The 14,982-nt window shown below is 41.9% G+C and overlaps 1 protein-coding gene across 7 annotated transcripts in view; it reads left to right on the forward strand.

Moving 5' to 3' along the window:
• exd3 (exonuclease 3'-5' domain containing 3) overlaps positions 1 to 14,982 on the forward strand; it is a 188,093-nt gene that overhangs the window by 56,361 nt on the left and 116,750 nt on the right. For all 7 annotated transcript variants that reach the window (XM_063073914.1, XM_063073915.1, XM_063073919.1 and 4 more), the window contains one exon: positions 9,360 to 9,460. In XM_063073914.1, the coding sequence (XP_062929984.1) occupies positions 9,360 to 9,460 (101 nt within the window). The remainder of the gene's footprint in view (positions 1 to 9,359; positions 9,461 to 14,982) is intronic.

A 14,982-nucleotide genomic window follows, 5' to 3' on the forward strand; every position in this document is an offset into this window, starting at 1 on the left:
CCGGAGTCATCACTGAAACATATTCAACAACTGCACAGCTTGGCTGAGTGGGAGAATGTAGTTGGACAGACAGTAGGTTATGCTATGGGTGCGTTTCTCAGGTAGAATGGCACAAGGACGCGTGACTACAGAGTGTTTCTGTAGTGTAAATGGTGGCTTCAGATAGGGTCATTTCCTTTTAAAAGCAAGTTCTTTGAGGTGAGCGTGCTTATAATCTGCACTTGCATGAACTACAGCTGATGATTGTATTACGTCTACATTTAAATACTGTGCTTCTTGAAAAAAGACATAGAAGCAGGCAGCGGAGCAAGATACTAGTGAGTTTTATCTTGCAGATAGTAGAGAATGGGACAGGATCTGGGTTTGAGGGAGGGTGGGGCAGAGAGTGGCGATGGAGAGGAGGGAGGCACAGAGAGTGGCAACGGAGAGGAAGGAGGTGAGGAGAGGGTCATGGAAAGAGGCAACAGAAAGGAGGGGGCACAGAGAGCAGAGGATAGGAGAGAGGTGCAGAGATTGGCAGCGGAGGAGCAAATTTGTAAGGAGATAGCAGATATTTGTAGTAAGCACAAGGTTGTGATTGTGGGAGATTTTAATTTTCCACACGTAGACTGGGAAGTCCATACTGTAAAAGGGCTGGATGGTTTGGAGTTTGTAAAATGTGTGCAGGATAGTTTTTGGCAGCAATACATAGAGGTACCAATGAGAGAAGGGGCAGTGTTGGATCTCCTATTAGGGAATGAGATAGGTCAGGTGACGGAGGTTTGTGTTGGGGAGCACTTCGGGTCCAGTGATCACAATGCTATTAGCTTCAATATAATTATGGAGAAGGATAGGTCTGGACCCAGGGTTGAGATTTTTGATTGGAGAAAAGCTAATTTTGAGGAGATGCAAAAGGATTCAGAAGGAGTGGATTGGGACAATTTGTTTTATGGGAAGAATGTAATAGACAAATGGTGGTCATTTAAAGGTGAAATGTTGAGGGTACAGAATCTTTATGTTCCTGTTAGGTTGAAAGGAAAGGTTAAAAGTTTGAGAGAGCCATGGTTTTCAAGGGATATTGGAAACTTTTGGAAAAAGAGAGATATCTACAATAAATATGTAGGAAGCATGGAGTAAATGAGGTGCTCGAGGAATATAAAGAATGTATAAAGAATCTTAAAAAAGAAATTAGAAAAGCTAAAAGAAGATATGGGGTTGCTTTGGCAAGTAAGGTGAAAATAAATCCCAAGGGTTTCTACAGTTATTAATAGCAAAAGAATAGTGAGGGATAAAATTGGTCCCTTAGAGAATCAGAGTGGACAGCTATGTGTGGAGCCAAAAGAGATGAGGGAGATTCTGAACAATTTCTTTTCTTCAGAAGGAGAAGGATATTGAATTCTAAGGAGAAGGATATTGAATTGTGTAAGATAAGGGAAACGGGTAGGGAAGTTATGGAAACTATGATGATTAAAGAAGAGGAAGTATTGGCGCTTTTAAGGAATATAAAAGTGGATAAGTCTCTGGGTCCTGACAGGATATTCCCTAGGACCTTGGGGGGAGTTCGTGTGGAAATAGCAGGGGCTCTGACAGAAATATTTCAAATGTCATTAGAAATGGGGATGGTGCCAGAGGAATGGCGCATTGCTCATGTTGTTCCACTGTTTAAAAAGGGTTCTAAGAGTAAACCTAGCAATTATTGGCCTGTGAGTTTGACGTCAGTGATGGGTAAGTTGATGGAAAGTATTCTTAGAGATGGTATATATAATTATCTGGATAGACAGGGTCTGATTAGGAACAGTCAACATGGATTTGTGCGTGGAAGGTCATGTTTGACAAATCTTACCGAATTTTTTGAAGAGGTTACTAGGAAAGTTGACGAGGGTAAAGCGGTGGATGTTGTCTGTATGGACTTCAGTAAGGCCTTTGACAGGGTTCCACATGGAAGGTTAGTTAGGAAGGTTCAATCGTTAGGTATTAATATTGAAGTAGTAAAATGGATTCAGCAGTGGCTGGATGGGAGACGCCAGAGTGTAGCGGTGGATACCTGTTTGTCAGATTGGAGGCTGGTGACTAGTGGTGTGCTTCAGGGATCTGTACTGGGTCCAATGTTGTTTGTCATATGCATTAATGATCTGGATGATGGGGTGGTAAATTGGATGAGTAATTATGAGATAATACTAAGATAGGTGGCGTTGTGGATAATGAAGTAGGTTTTCAAAGCTTGGAGAGAGAGTTAGGCCAGTTAGAAGAGTGGGCTGAAAGATGGCAGATGGAGTTTAATGCTGATAAATGTGAGGTGCTACATTTTGGTAGGACTAATCAAAATAGGACATACATGGTAAATGGTAGGGCATTGAAGAATGCAGTAGAACAGAGGGATCTATGAATAATGGTGCATAGTTCCCTGAAGGTAGAATCTCATGTGTATAGGGTGGTGAAGAAAGCTTTTGGTATGCTGGCCTTTATAAATCAGAGCATTGAATATAGGAGTTGGGGTGCAATGTTGAAATTTGTACAAGGCATTGGTGAAGCCAAATTTGGAGTATTGTGTACAGTTTTGGTTACCGAATTATAGGAAGGATGTCAACAAAATATAGAGAGAACAGAGAAGATTTACTAGAATGTTACCTGGGTTTCATCACCTAAGTTACAGAGTAAGATTGAACAAGTTGGGTCTTTATTCTTTGGAGCGTAGAAGGTTGAGGGGGGACTTGATAGAGGTGCTTAAAATTATGAGGGGGATTGATAGAGTTGACATGGATAGGCTTTTTCCATTGAGAATGGAGGAGATTCAAACAAGAGGACATGAGTTGAGAGCTAAAGGGCAAAAGTTTAGGGGTAACATGAGGGGGAACTCCTTTACTCAGAGAGTGGTGGCTGTGTGGAACGAGCTTCCAGCAGAAGTGGTTGAGGCAGGTTCGATGTTGTTGTTTAAAGTTAAATTGGATAGATATATGGACAGGAAAGGAATGGAGCATTATGGGCTGAGTGCAGGTCGGTGGGACTAGGTGAGAGTAAGAGTTTGGCACGGACTAGAAGGACCAAGATGGCCTGTTTCTGTGCTGTAATTGTTATATGGTTTATATGATCATATGGAGAGGAGGAAGGTGCGGAGAGGGGCGTGGAAAGTGGCAACAAAGAGGAGGAGGGCGTGGAGCGTGGCACCGGAGAGGAAAGGGGGCGAGGAGAGTGGCGACAGGAGGGGGGTGCAGAGAGTGGTGGAGAGGAGGGGGCACAGAGAGTGGTTGCGGAGAGGATGGAGGCGAGGGGGCACAGAGAGTGGCGGCGGAGAGGACGGAGGCGAGGAGGGGGTGTAGAGAATGGCAGCAGAGAGGATGGGGATAGAGTGGCGGTGGAGAGGAGGGAGACGTAGAGCGTGGCAGCGGAGAGGAGTCAGGTGTGGAGAGTGGCAGCAGAGAGTGAAGTGCAAAGAGTGGCAGCAGAGGGAATGTGCGTGTGGAGAGGAGGGAAAACTGTCAGAAAACTGTGGCTGTAAAGTTAGTGGATGCGCTTGTTTAATGGATTCTGGAATGGTTTCCACAGATCTGAAGGTAGCAACAATCCACTTAAGAAAAGAGGAGAAAGGAAATGGAAGAACACAGATCCATTGGCCTTGTATCAGTATTAGAGAAATGCTGAAATCCATGTTTAAGGACTGAATAGTAGAGCACTTCCAGATTGAGGTTTGGGTATTAAGGGAATCAAGGGATATGGATTTAGTGCAGAAAGAGGTAAAATAATCTTTCTGGATGAAGCAACAAATGGAGGATAAAATGGCCTACTTGTATTTTTTTTTCTTAATTTTCTATGTGCTTAGACTGGAGATCCAGTTTAGAACCTTGCAGAAGTTCTGTGGGTGAGGAACCGGGGAGAGATGGAAATGAGCTGGAAGTTTGTTGGAGACTGGGAGGACAAAGAAGAGCTTCGTGTTCAGGGGGGCTGGGGAAACACGGGCTTGGAAGGATCAGAATATTAACTCTGGGCATAAGGATATTCACTGGATATAAATAAGGTTATCCTCTAAAACGTATTTCCTAATTCTGTAAATCAATTATAAAACTCCATTTTTTCTAACTTTTCAAAAGAATTGTAAGTAATTTTTGGAATCTTCATCATCTCCTTTTCAAGGGGAAGCCGAGGTTTGAGATAGGGAATAGAACACAATTAATAAAGCTATCTGATAGAAGCAGGATGTTTATCTGAAATACAAATATTAGCAGTGTTTCAGGGTCGGTGGGGCAGGAGGACATAATTGCATGGTTATTAGACAATAAGATTAGGAGCAGAATTAGGCCATTTGGCCCATTGAATCTGCTCTGACATTTCATCACGGCTGATTTATTATCCCTCTCAACTCCATTCTCCTACCTTCTTCCCATAACCCTTGACACCCTGACTAATCTATAACCTATTAACCTCCACTCTAAATACACCCAAATACTTGGCCTCCACGGTGGTCTGTGGCAATGAATTCCACAGATCCACTATCTTCTGGCTAAATAACTTCCTCCTCAACTCTCTTCCAAATGGACGAACCCTCTGGTCCCAGACTGCCCCACGATAGGACACATCGTCTCCACATCCACTTTATTTAGGCCTTTCAATATTTGAAAGGAGCTTCTCGGCATCCACCTCACAATGTCTGAGTGAAATCACCTCTCATTCTTCTAGAACTTGGTGAAGGATGGGCACTCCTGTTCAGTTGATCCTCATGAAACAGCTACTATATGACACGGATCAATCTCCCAGCTGCTTCCAAGGCCAAAGTGTTGCCTGGCATGGAGTTATAGTTAGGTAGTTATAAAGAGAGACTGGATAGAATGTGTTTGTTTTCCTGGGAGCAGAAGAGGCTGAGCGAGGCATAGATAGGATATCCTGATAGTAAAAAATGTGATGGGTGAGAGAGTTAATAGGTTTGAGGAAGAAATTTTTCACCCACTAGGTAATTGGAATTTGGAATACACCATTAGAGTGGATGGATGGTAGGTACTGTCATAACTGGCTATGTAGACAAGCACATGAATCACCCAGTAGGCTGTGGAGCAAATACTAGTACATGGGATTAGGATAGATAAGTACTTTATGGTACCAAGGATATGGGAGGGGGAGCAAAGGACCTTCTCTGCAACTATGACGTTAATATTTTTTCAGGCACAGAAAGCAGCACTGAACACATTATTCCAGGTTGTATCCCCCAAACTTGGCACAGTTCCCCAACCTCCTTGCAGTAAAGGCAAAATGCATCTGTATATTTTCTTCTTGTGTGATAAGCCTACATTCTATTTTTCTCATCATACTGCAAAATTGAAGAATCTTGTGTTTATCCACACTATGCCGTATCTACTATCTAATTATTCACTTAATTAACCTGTTTTGATTATTCTGCGGGCACTTTGCTTTCTTTTCATTGTTGACTTTCCCACTGGCTTTACATCATCAACAAATTTAGATGTACTATGCTGTATTTTTAGATGAGCCATAAAAAGCTTTTGCAAATAACTGAGGACCTAGTACCATTCCCTGTGGGTCCGCAGTTGTAATAGCCTGTCAACTAGAACAAGTCATACTTATTTCTATTCTTTGTTTGCTGGCTTTGCATCAATCTTTTCACCATGCTAAGATGTTACCCCAACCTATGTGCCCTATTCATGTATTCCAAATGCACTTTGAAAATCCACTTGCATTTCACCTGTTTGCCATTTCCACCCTATGAGTTACAAACACCATTATGTTTGTCAAACACAATTTCCTAATCACATTGTGTTTTTCTTTGCATCCTGTTGTTCATTCCAAGATTTCGTTTGCAATTCATGTTAAGCGAACTGATCCATGCTCTCTATTTGTTTCTACCCCCTTTCTTGGTTGTTTTACATTTGACAATCTACTGTTTTCAAATGCCTTCACTGCATCGTCATTCAGCTGTAACCCTCGGGTTCAGCTAGCGGTTTGATCTAGGGGAGGGCAGCCTCCAGCCCAGCCAAACTTAAGAAATCTCATTTGGGTGGATGCTGTGTGATGTGTTCCCCTGTTACAAATCAGTACCACAAAATAACAAACAGTGCACAATATGCAATTAAATGATTGTGCTTTATAATTCTTAATTTGACTATAGGGTTAGTAAAGAAAACATAAAAGAAAAAGGAACACACATAAAAGTTGCTGGTGAATGCAGCAGGCCAGGCAGCATCTGTAGGAAGAGGTGCAGTCGACGTTTCAGGCCGAGACCCTTCGTCAGGACTAACTGAAGGAAGAGTGAGTAAGGGATTTGAAAGTTGGAGGGGGAGGGGAAGATCCAAAATGATAGGAGAAGACAGGAGGGGGAGGGATAGAGCCAAGAGCTGGACAGGTGATAGGCAAAAGGGGATACAAGAGGATCATGGGACAGGAGGTCCGGGAAGAAAGACGGGGCGGGGGGGGACCCAGAGGATGGGCAAGAGATATATTCAGAGGGACAGAGGGAGAAAAAGAGTGAGAGAAAGAATGTGTGCCTAAAAATAAGTAACAGATGGGGTACGAGGGGGAGGTGGGGCCTTAGCGGAAGTTAGAGAAGTCGATGTTCATGCCATCAGGTTGGAGGCTACCCAGACGGAATATATGGTGTTGTTCCTCCAACCTGAGTGTGGCTTCATCTTTACAGTAGAGGAGGCCGTGGATGGACATGTCAGAATGGGAATGGGATGTGGAATTAAAATGTGTGGCCACTGGGAGATCCTGCTTTCTCTGGCGGACAGAGCGTAGATGTTCAGCAAAGCGGTCTCCCAGTCTGCGTCGGGTCTCGCCAATATATAAAAGGCCACATCGGGAGCACCGGACGCAGTATAACACCCCAGTCAACTCACAGGTGAAGTGTTGCCTCACCTGGAGGGACTGTTTGGGGCCCTCAGTAGTGGTAAGGGAGGAAGTGTAAGGGCATGTGTAGAACTTGTTCCGCTTACACGGATAAGTGCCAGGAGGGAGATCAGTGGGGAGGGATGGGGGGGACGAATGGACAAGGGAGTTGCGTAGGGAGCGATCCCTGCGGAATGCAGAGAGAGGGCGGGAGGGAAATATGTGCTCAGTGGTGGGATAATAAAATAAAAGAAAAAGGGCCCATTCTCATGAGACAGTCTAATGCACAATGTTGGAGCTCATGGTTATCCCGTCTGTTTGTTCTCCATCGATTTCCCTGGCGCCTTTGACTCCCGATCCCATTTCAAGGCCACTCCGTCCTGCAGTCTACAACTTCCCCGTTCTGGCATCTTCTCTCTCCATTTTCCGCCAAACAAAAGACCTTGAAACCTTTGCTCGGGCACACAGAAAGAAAAGCATCTCCCCTCATTGGCCAGCACACATTCCAAAGCCCCCGTTATCTTTAGTCATAACTCAAACACCGCGCTACAGAGAAACCATTACATTAGCAGGGAAACTTTTCCCAGATCACTACACAACTCCTTTCAAGCCCTGAGCTGTCGGCTGTTCAGTCCATTTGATTTATTGGTTTTCGGTGTCATTGATTTCTTTGGTACTTTCTTGTGGTACTGATAGATAATCATTGTCATTCGATCCTTGGTTCTCCCATTTCTGCTGCATTTCTTGAGTCTTCCACGGTGAAAGCAATACAAATATTTTTACAATGCTTTCTCCATTTGAATTTCTCCTATCTAAACATCTTAAGAATCAACATTTAATTTTGCTATTCCTTTTCATAGAATATAACATTCTGTAGTTAAGCCTCTTGCTGTGCATCCTTTGCAGAGCAGACCTAATGGGTCAATAGGCCTAATTCTGCTCCTATGTCTTATGGTCTAAGATTTACTTGTTAAAACTCTACCACTTTAATCTAGCTTCGGTCATCTGTCTTTTCATGTAATCATAGAGTTGTAGAGCCATAAAACACAGAATTAAGCCTTTTGGCTCATCACATCCATGCTGACCTATCTACATTATTTATATTTACAGAAACATGGTCTGTCACCTAACTTGCCCTGGTGATTGAAATTCTAAATCAGTTGCCTCTTAAGTGTTGAGAATATCTGCCTCCATCACCTCTCAGACTATTAGGTTGATGGGATTCCAGACTTCAAATATCCCAAGTGATTTTTTTTTCCCCTCAGATCCCCTTGAATTCTCTTAGGCTTCACTTTAAATTTATGCCTTCTGGTCTCTTTGCCGTGTAGTCAAATTTCCTACTAATCGATAATGAAAATAAAAACTGTAGATGCTGGAAATCTAAAACAAGAACTGAACATGCTGGGAATATACAATTGGTCAGGCTGCACTGGTACGAAATGAAAGGAGGTCAATGTTTCAGGTCAGAGACCCTTCATCAGAGCAGAATATGTATATAAGCATGTATACGGCATGTGGTATATGTCTTACACTTGTTATATTTTCCAAATGTATCACTTTACACTTATCAGGATTAAATTCCACCTACCATTGCTCTGCCCAATTTGCCAACTAATTGGTATCATTGTGTAGCCTGACTACTTTCCTCACTGTTAATAACACCACTAATTGTCATGTCATCTGCAATCTTACTAATAAAGCTCCCTACATTCACATCTAAGTTATCAATGTGTATTTACAAGCAGCAAGGGTCCTGCTGTCACAAACTTGTATTTCAATCACGCACTGTCACCCTTCTACTACAAAGCTAACTTGCTGTGAATCCAATGGGTTCTAACTTTTTAGACCAACTTTCCATGTGGGACCTTGCCAAAAGCCTGTATGAAGTTTCTGGTAACCATGTCAGCTGTGCTGCCCTCATCAATATATTTAGTTACCTCTTCAGGATCTCCTACTAGAATCTCTGCTGACTATCCCCTTGGTCAAGACCTGCCTTTCCAAGACTAAATTAATTCTGTCTCTCAGAACTTTTCCTAATGGTATCCCTACCATTAATGTTGGATTAATGTCTGTAATTACATGGCTTACCCCTATTGCCTTCATGAGTAGAGGTACAGTTTTATATCCTCCAGTTATTTGGTTACTCACTAAAAGCCAGTGAACATTTAGTGCTTCAGCAATCTTCCCACTGTATTTCCAAAGCTGGAAGGTATCTCATCAATCCCCAGGGTTTTATCCATTATACTTACATTGACATCTAATTTTTTTTATGACCAGGTAGAAAAGTGGAACTGAGGCCAAGATCAAACTGTGATCATTTATATTCTATCTGGCATCTTGTTTTACGTAGCTTCTGTGATCCACTTTGGAACATTGTACTGTCCTAGAGGTACTATACTTACGCAGTTTTTGTTCATTTTAGTGACTTTTTTCAAAGTGAGTAATTTACAGTAATAGGGACTACAAAGCTTATTTCACAGAGATAGGATGAGATTGGGTCTTTGGAGCTTGTGTTAATATTATGATGTTGTAATCCTATTTCTTTCTGGCAGGCATGATGGAAAACTATCACGTTTGAGATGTGACAAAATAAATTATAAGGTTTTGAGTAAACTGGTGTTCAGGCTAATGAAACTTTACGACCTTGGCACAGGTATGTATGAGGTGAAGACAAGATATGAATTTTCACTACATTGTTTATTAGGAACAAGCCATTCGACATTACATGTTACACCAGTGGTTTCCTGTTTGATGTAAATTTGTACAGTTAGCTCATTACCCAAGTATCCCTCACCAAGTACAATTTGTATTTGGAGTAACAGAATCTGGAACTGGGGCGCTGAATTTAAAAGAATTAGAATTTTACACTGCTACACATCACAAAAATTCCTTAGATGACACTGATATAGAAAATCTGCAGAAACTAGGAATGAGTTGGGTTGTTTTGACTAGTTGTATTGAAAAGGATATGAAGTGCTCAAGTAGAGAGGTTTTGCTAGATCAATGTGTACAACTTTGTACCCAGTGTTTAAAGAGTGATGTACTTACCTTGGAGCCAATATACTCATCAAAATTATTTGTGGGATGATTTTATAAGGAAACACTGGTACATTGAGTCTACACCCTCTGGGGTTTAGAAGAATGGGGTTTGAATTTATTGAGACCTGCAGGCAATTTAACAGAGTACACGATCAGAGAATGTTTTGTATTCTTGGGCAACATGAAACAAGGGGACATTTCGTCAGGCTATAGGGTCATCACTTTAAGACTAAGGAGGAGATTTTTCTCAAAAGACCTTGAATCTTCGGAATTCTCTATGTTTGAAAGGTTGGGGAGACTGAATTAAGAATATTCAAAGCAGAAACAGGCAAACTGTCAGACCTTAGGAAATGACTATAAATGGGCATGTAAATGGTACGAAGGCCCAAAATCAGATCAGCTCTAATTTTGCTAAATCCAGCACAGGCTCAAGGGCATACTCCTGCTCATATTTCTTTTGTTATATTCTTAATAACCAGTAATCAGTCAAAACTGTTGTTGAGATAATCTGTTGGGACTAGCTACCCAACAAGTGGGAAAGTTAGGAAAACTAAAAGCCAGAGCTCCCTGGATGGTAAAGGAAAAGCAGAATATGATGAAACAACAAAAAAGTGCATGACACATGTTGGTTAGACAATTCATGTGAAAATCAGAGGGGGAACATAGAATCTTAAGCATTATAGAGTTGAATGGCATGGAAACAGGCCCTTCAGCCCATCTCGTCCATGCCAATCTCTTTGCCCATCCACACTTAGCCGATTTGCCTGTGTTGTACCTATATCCTTCCAATGCCTATCTAAATACCTCTGAAATACAGTGATTGTATCTTCCTCCACCACCTCCTTTGGCAACACATTCCAGATGTCAATCACTCTATATGGTAAAGCTTTCCCTGTAGATCCCTTTTAAATCACCTTAAGCCAACGCCTTTTTGTTTCTTCCACCATGGGGAAAAATATTCTATTTGCCCTATCTATATCTCTATAATTTTATACACATCTAAGGCTACCCTCTTGGCCTCCTTTGCTTCAGGGAAAACATGACCAGCCTGTTTTAATCTCCCTTCATAGTCAAAGTCATTTAAAGATACGCAGCATCCTGGTGAATTTCCTCTGCACCTTTTCCAGCACAGTTATGTCATCCTTATAGCATGGTGACGAGACTGCACACAGTACTTGAACTATGGCTTGACCAGTATTCATTAAAGTGGGAAAATAAAAGTTAGGGTGTAATATTGCATGCCCCATGCTGAGTAATCAATCATGCTATGCTTTCTTTGACACCCTTTGTACCTGTGTTGACACTTTCAAGAAACAATGGATTTGTGGTCCAAGGTGTCTTCTATTCATCAACCTTTCATGTGGCCCAACGATTTGCTGTATATATCCTATCCTTATTTGACTTCCAAATGTATCACCTCACATTGTCAGGATTAAATTCCATCTGCCAATCATCCCTTTTCCAGCAGACTACTGGCTGTTGCCTTGGACTACTTTAGACAATCTTCTTTGCAATCTAAGATAGTACTGATTTCCATATTATCACAGTTGTTAGTCAAACCTCCCACATTCACACCCAAGCCATCAATATTTAACTGCAAACAACAAAGGTCCTAACCCTGAGGAGTGCCACTTCTAATTTGAAAAGTATCCATCTCGCACTGTCCCGCTACCTTCTTTTAGCAAAGTCAATTTTAGATCGAGTTAGCCAGCTTGTCATGGATGGCAGCCTACCATGTGGGTGTAAAAGTTTTATAAAAGTTCACGTAGACAGTATTTACCATCTTGCTTTGAAAACAAGTGAAAAGGAAAATAAAATTCGCAGAGGGAATGATAGTTAACGTAATAGGAAACCATGATGTTTAGTGTATACACTAAGTAGGTAATAAAAATATAGCATGCATCAGAAATAGAAGCAGGAAAAGGCTATTTAATCACCTCCACCAACTCCACCATTCAAAAGACGACATTAATACATTCAACAATGATCAATGGCCTCTTCCTGCACTGTGTATTTCTTTGAAACAGCTGGGGAAAGTCATGACTTTAACAAAGTTGTACTGTACACTCTAGTCTGCCTTGATTACTGTTTGTAATCTATTGTCTCGGTGGTCACAGTGCACAGTATGTGCAGAGAAATAGAATTTGTATTGCCAGCATCTTTCATCAATGCGGAGGGCACAAAATGTTTGAAGATAATAGTGTGGATAATATTGGAATATAGTGTAATTGAAGTATATGCTGATTCTGTATAATATTGGCAGTATCATTTTTGGAGCTAGATCTTCCCTGCGTTTTTGCGTCTGTATTTACTAAGGAAGCTGGCATGAAATCTATGGAATTGAGGGAATCAAGTAGTGAGACCATGGAAATTGTACAGATGCTTGCTGTCTTGAGGAAAATTAAAGTGGATAAATCCCCGGGACCTGACAGAGTGTTCCCTCGGACCTTGAAGGAGACTAGTGTTGAAATTGCGGGGGCCCTGGCAGAAATATTTAAAATGTCGCTGTCTACGGGTGAAGTGCCGGAGGATTGGAGAGTGGCTCATGTTGTTCCGTTGTTTAAAAAAAGATCGAAAAGTAATCCGGGAAATTATAGGCCGGTGAGTTTAACGTCAGTAGTAGGTAAGTTATTGGAGGGAGTACTAAGAGACAGAATCTACAAGCATTTGGATAGACAGGGGCTTATTAGGGAGAGTCAACATGGCTTTGTGCGTGGTAGGTCATGTTTGACCAATCTGTTGGAGTTTTTCGAGGAGGTTACCAGGAAAGTGGCTGAAGGGAAGGCAGTGGATATTGTCTACTTGGACTTCAGTAAGGCCTTTGACAAGGTCCCGCATGGGAGGTTAGTTAGGAAAATTCATTCGCTAGGTATACATGGAGAGGTGGTAAATTGGATTAGACATTGGCTCGATGGAAGAAGCCAGAGAGTGGTGGTAGAGAATTGCTTCTCTGAGTGGAGGCCTGTGACTAGTGGTGTGCCACAGGGATCAGTGCTGGGTCCATTGTTATTTGTCATCTATATCAATGATCTGGATGATAATGTGGTAAATTGGATCAGCAAGTTTGCTGATGATACAAAGATTGGAGGTGTAGTAGATAGTGAGGAAGGTTTTCAGAACCTGCAGAGGGACTTGGACCAGCTGGAAAAATGGGCTAAAAAATGGCAGATGGAGATTAATACTGACAAGTGTGAGGTATTGCACGTTGGAAGGACAAACCAACGTAGAACATACAGGGTTAATGATAAGGCACTGAGGAGTGCAGTGGAACAGAGGGATCTGGGAATACAGATACAAAATTCCCTAAAAGTGGCGTCACAGGTAGATAGGGTCGTAAAGAGAGCTTTTGGTACATTGGCCTTTATTAATCGAAGTATTGAGTATAAGAGCTAGAATGTTATGATGAGGTTGTATAAGGCATTGGTGAGGCCGAATATGGAGTATTGTGTTCAGTTTTGGTCACCAAATTACAGGAAGGATATAAATAAGGTTGAAAGAGTGCAGAGAAGGTTTACAAGGATGTTGCCGGGACTTGAGAAACTCAGTTACAGAGAAAGGTTGAATAGGTTAGGACTTTATTCCCTGGAGCGTAGAAGAATGAGGGGAGATTTGATAGAGGTATATAAAATTATGATGGGTATAGATAGAATGAACGCAAGCAGGCTTTTTCCACGGAGGCAAGGGGAGAAAAAAACCAGAGGACATGGGTTAAGGGTGAGGGGGGAAAAGTTTAAAGGGAACATTAGCGGGGGCTTCTTCACACAGAGAGTGGTGGGAGTATGGAATGAGCTGCCAGACGAGGTGGTAAATGCGAGTTCTTTTTTAACATTCAAGAATAAATTGGACAGATACATGGATGGGAGGTGTATGGAGGGATATGGTCCGTGTGCAGGTCAGTGGGACTAGGCAGAAAATGGTTCGGCACAGCCAAGAAGGGCCAAAGGGCCTGTTTCTGTGCTGTAGTTTCTATGGTTCTATGGATATTGTCTGTGTAATTTTGGTTCACTTAAAATCCCAATCTTTGCTGCTCATGCTTTGTAATTCAGCTAGATGGCAGTGTGTCTTCTCTGAAGCTGCTGGCCAGAACAATCTGAGCTACCAGGTCCTGTTACTGAGCATTACCGAGTCAGTTAATTGAATCGCAAGTCTCAAACTAGCCAACTGGAGACGATAGTGATCACAGTTAGTTCTTAAAGTGCAGGAACTTTGAATTGGCCTTGGCTGGGATCAGCTAATTTAGCAATCAAATCTGTGGAAAGAATCTGCACTTCCAAATTGGCCATGATCTTCGCACCTCCCAAGTTATGCATATTGAGAAGATTTAAGACTAGCGGATAAATTTACCTACAATACCATAGCCATAAGAGTATTAGTTAAGAATCAGAATTAAGTTTAATATTGCTGGCATATATTGTGAAATGTTGTTTTGGGGCAGCAGTACAATGCAATACATAATTTAAAAAGTATAAGTTGCAATAAGAAATGTATATAAAAATTAAGTTACATAAGTAATGCAAAAAGGGAAAAAAGTGTGGTAATGTACATGGGTTCATTGTCCATTCAGAAATCTGGTAGCAGAGGTGAAGAAACTGTTCCTAAGAAGTTGACACTGTGTCTTCAGGCCTCTGTACCACCCTCTCCATGGTATCAGTGAGAAGGGGGCAAGTCACAAACAAGAGCAAATCTGTAGATGAAATCCGAGCAATACACACTATTTTGGAGGAACTCAGCAGGCCAGGCCGCATCTATGGAAAAAAGTACAGTTGACATTTCGGGCTGAAACCCTTCGGCAGGACTCAAAAGAGGGCATGTCCTGTGCGATGGGGGTTCTTACCGACGGCTACCACCTTTTTAAGGCATCATCTTTTGAAGATGTCCTTGATGCTCAGAGCTATCTGAGTTTACAACTTTCTGCAGCTATTTCTGATCCTGGGCAGTGGCACCTCTGTACCAGACGGTGATGCAGCCCGTTAGAATACTCTCCGTGGTACATCTGTAGATATTTGTAAGAGTCTTTGGTGATATACCAAGTCTCCTCAAACTCGCAATGAAATATAGCTGCTGTCTTTGTAATTGCATCAACATGTTTACACCCAGACTCTTGAAACTGCTCACCTTTTCCACTGCTGATCCCTT

Source organism: Mobula hypostoma, chromosome 21, assembly GCF_963921235.1.
Source record: "Mobula hypostoma chromosome 21, sMobHyp1.1, whole genome shotgun sequence".
Lineage (NCBI taxonomy): Eukaryota > Metazoa > Chordata > Chondrichthyes > Myliobatiformes > Myliobatidae > Mobula > Mobula hypostoma.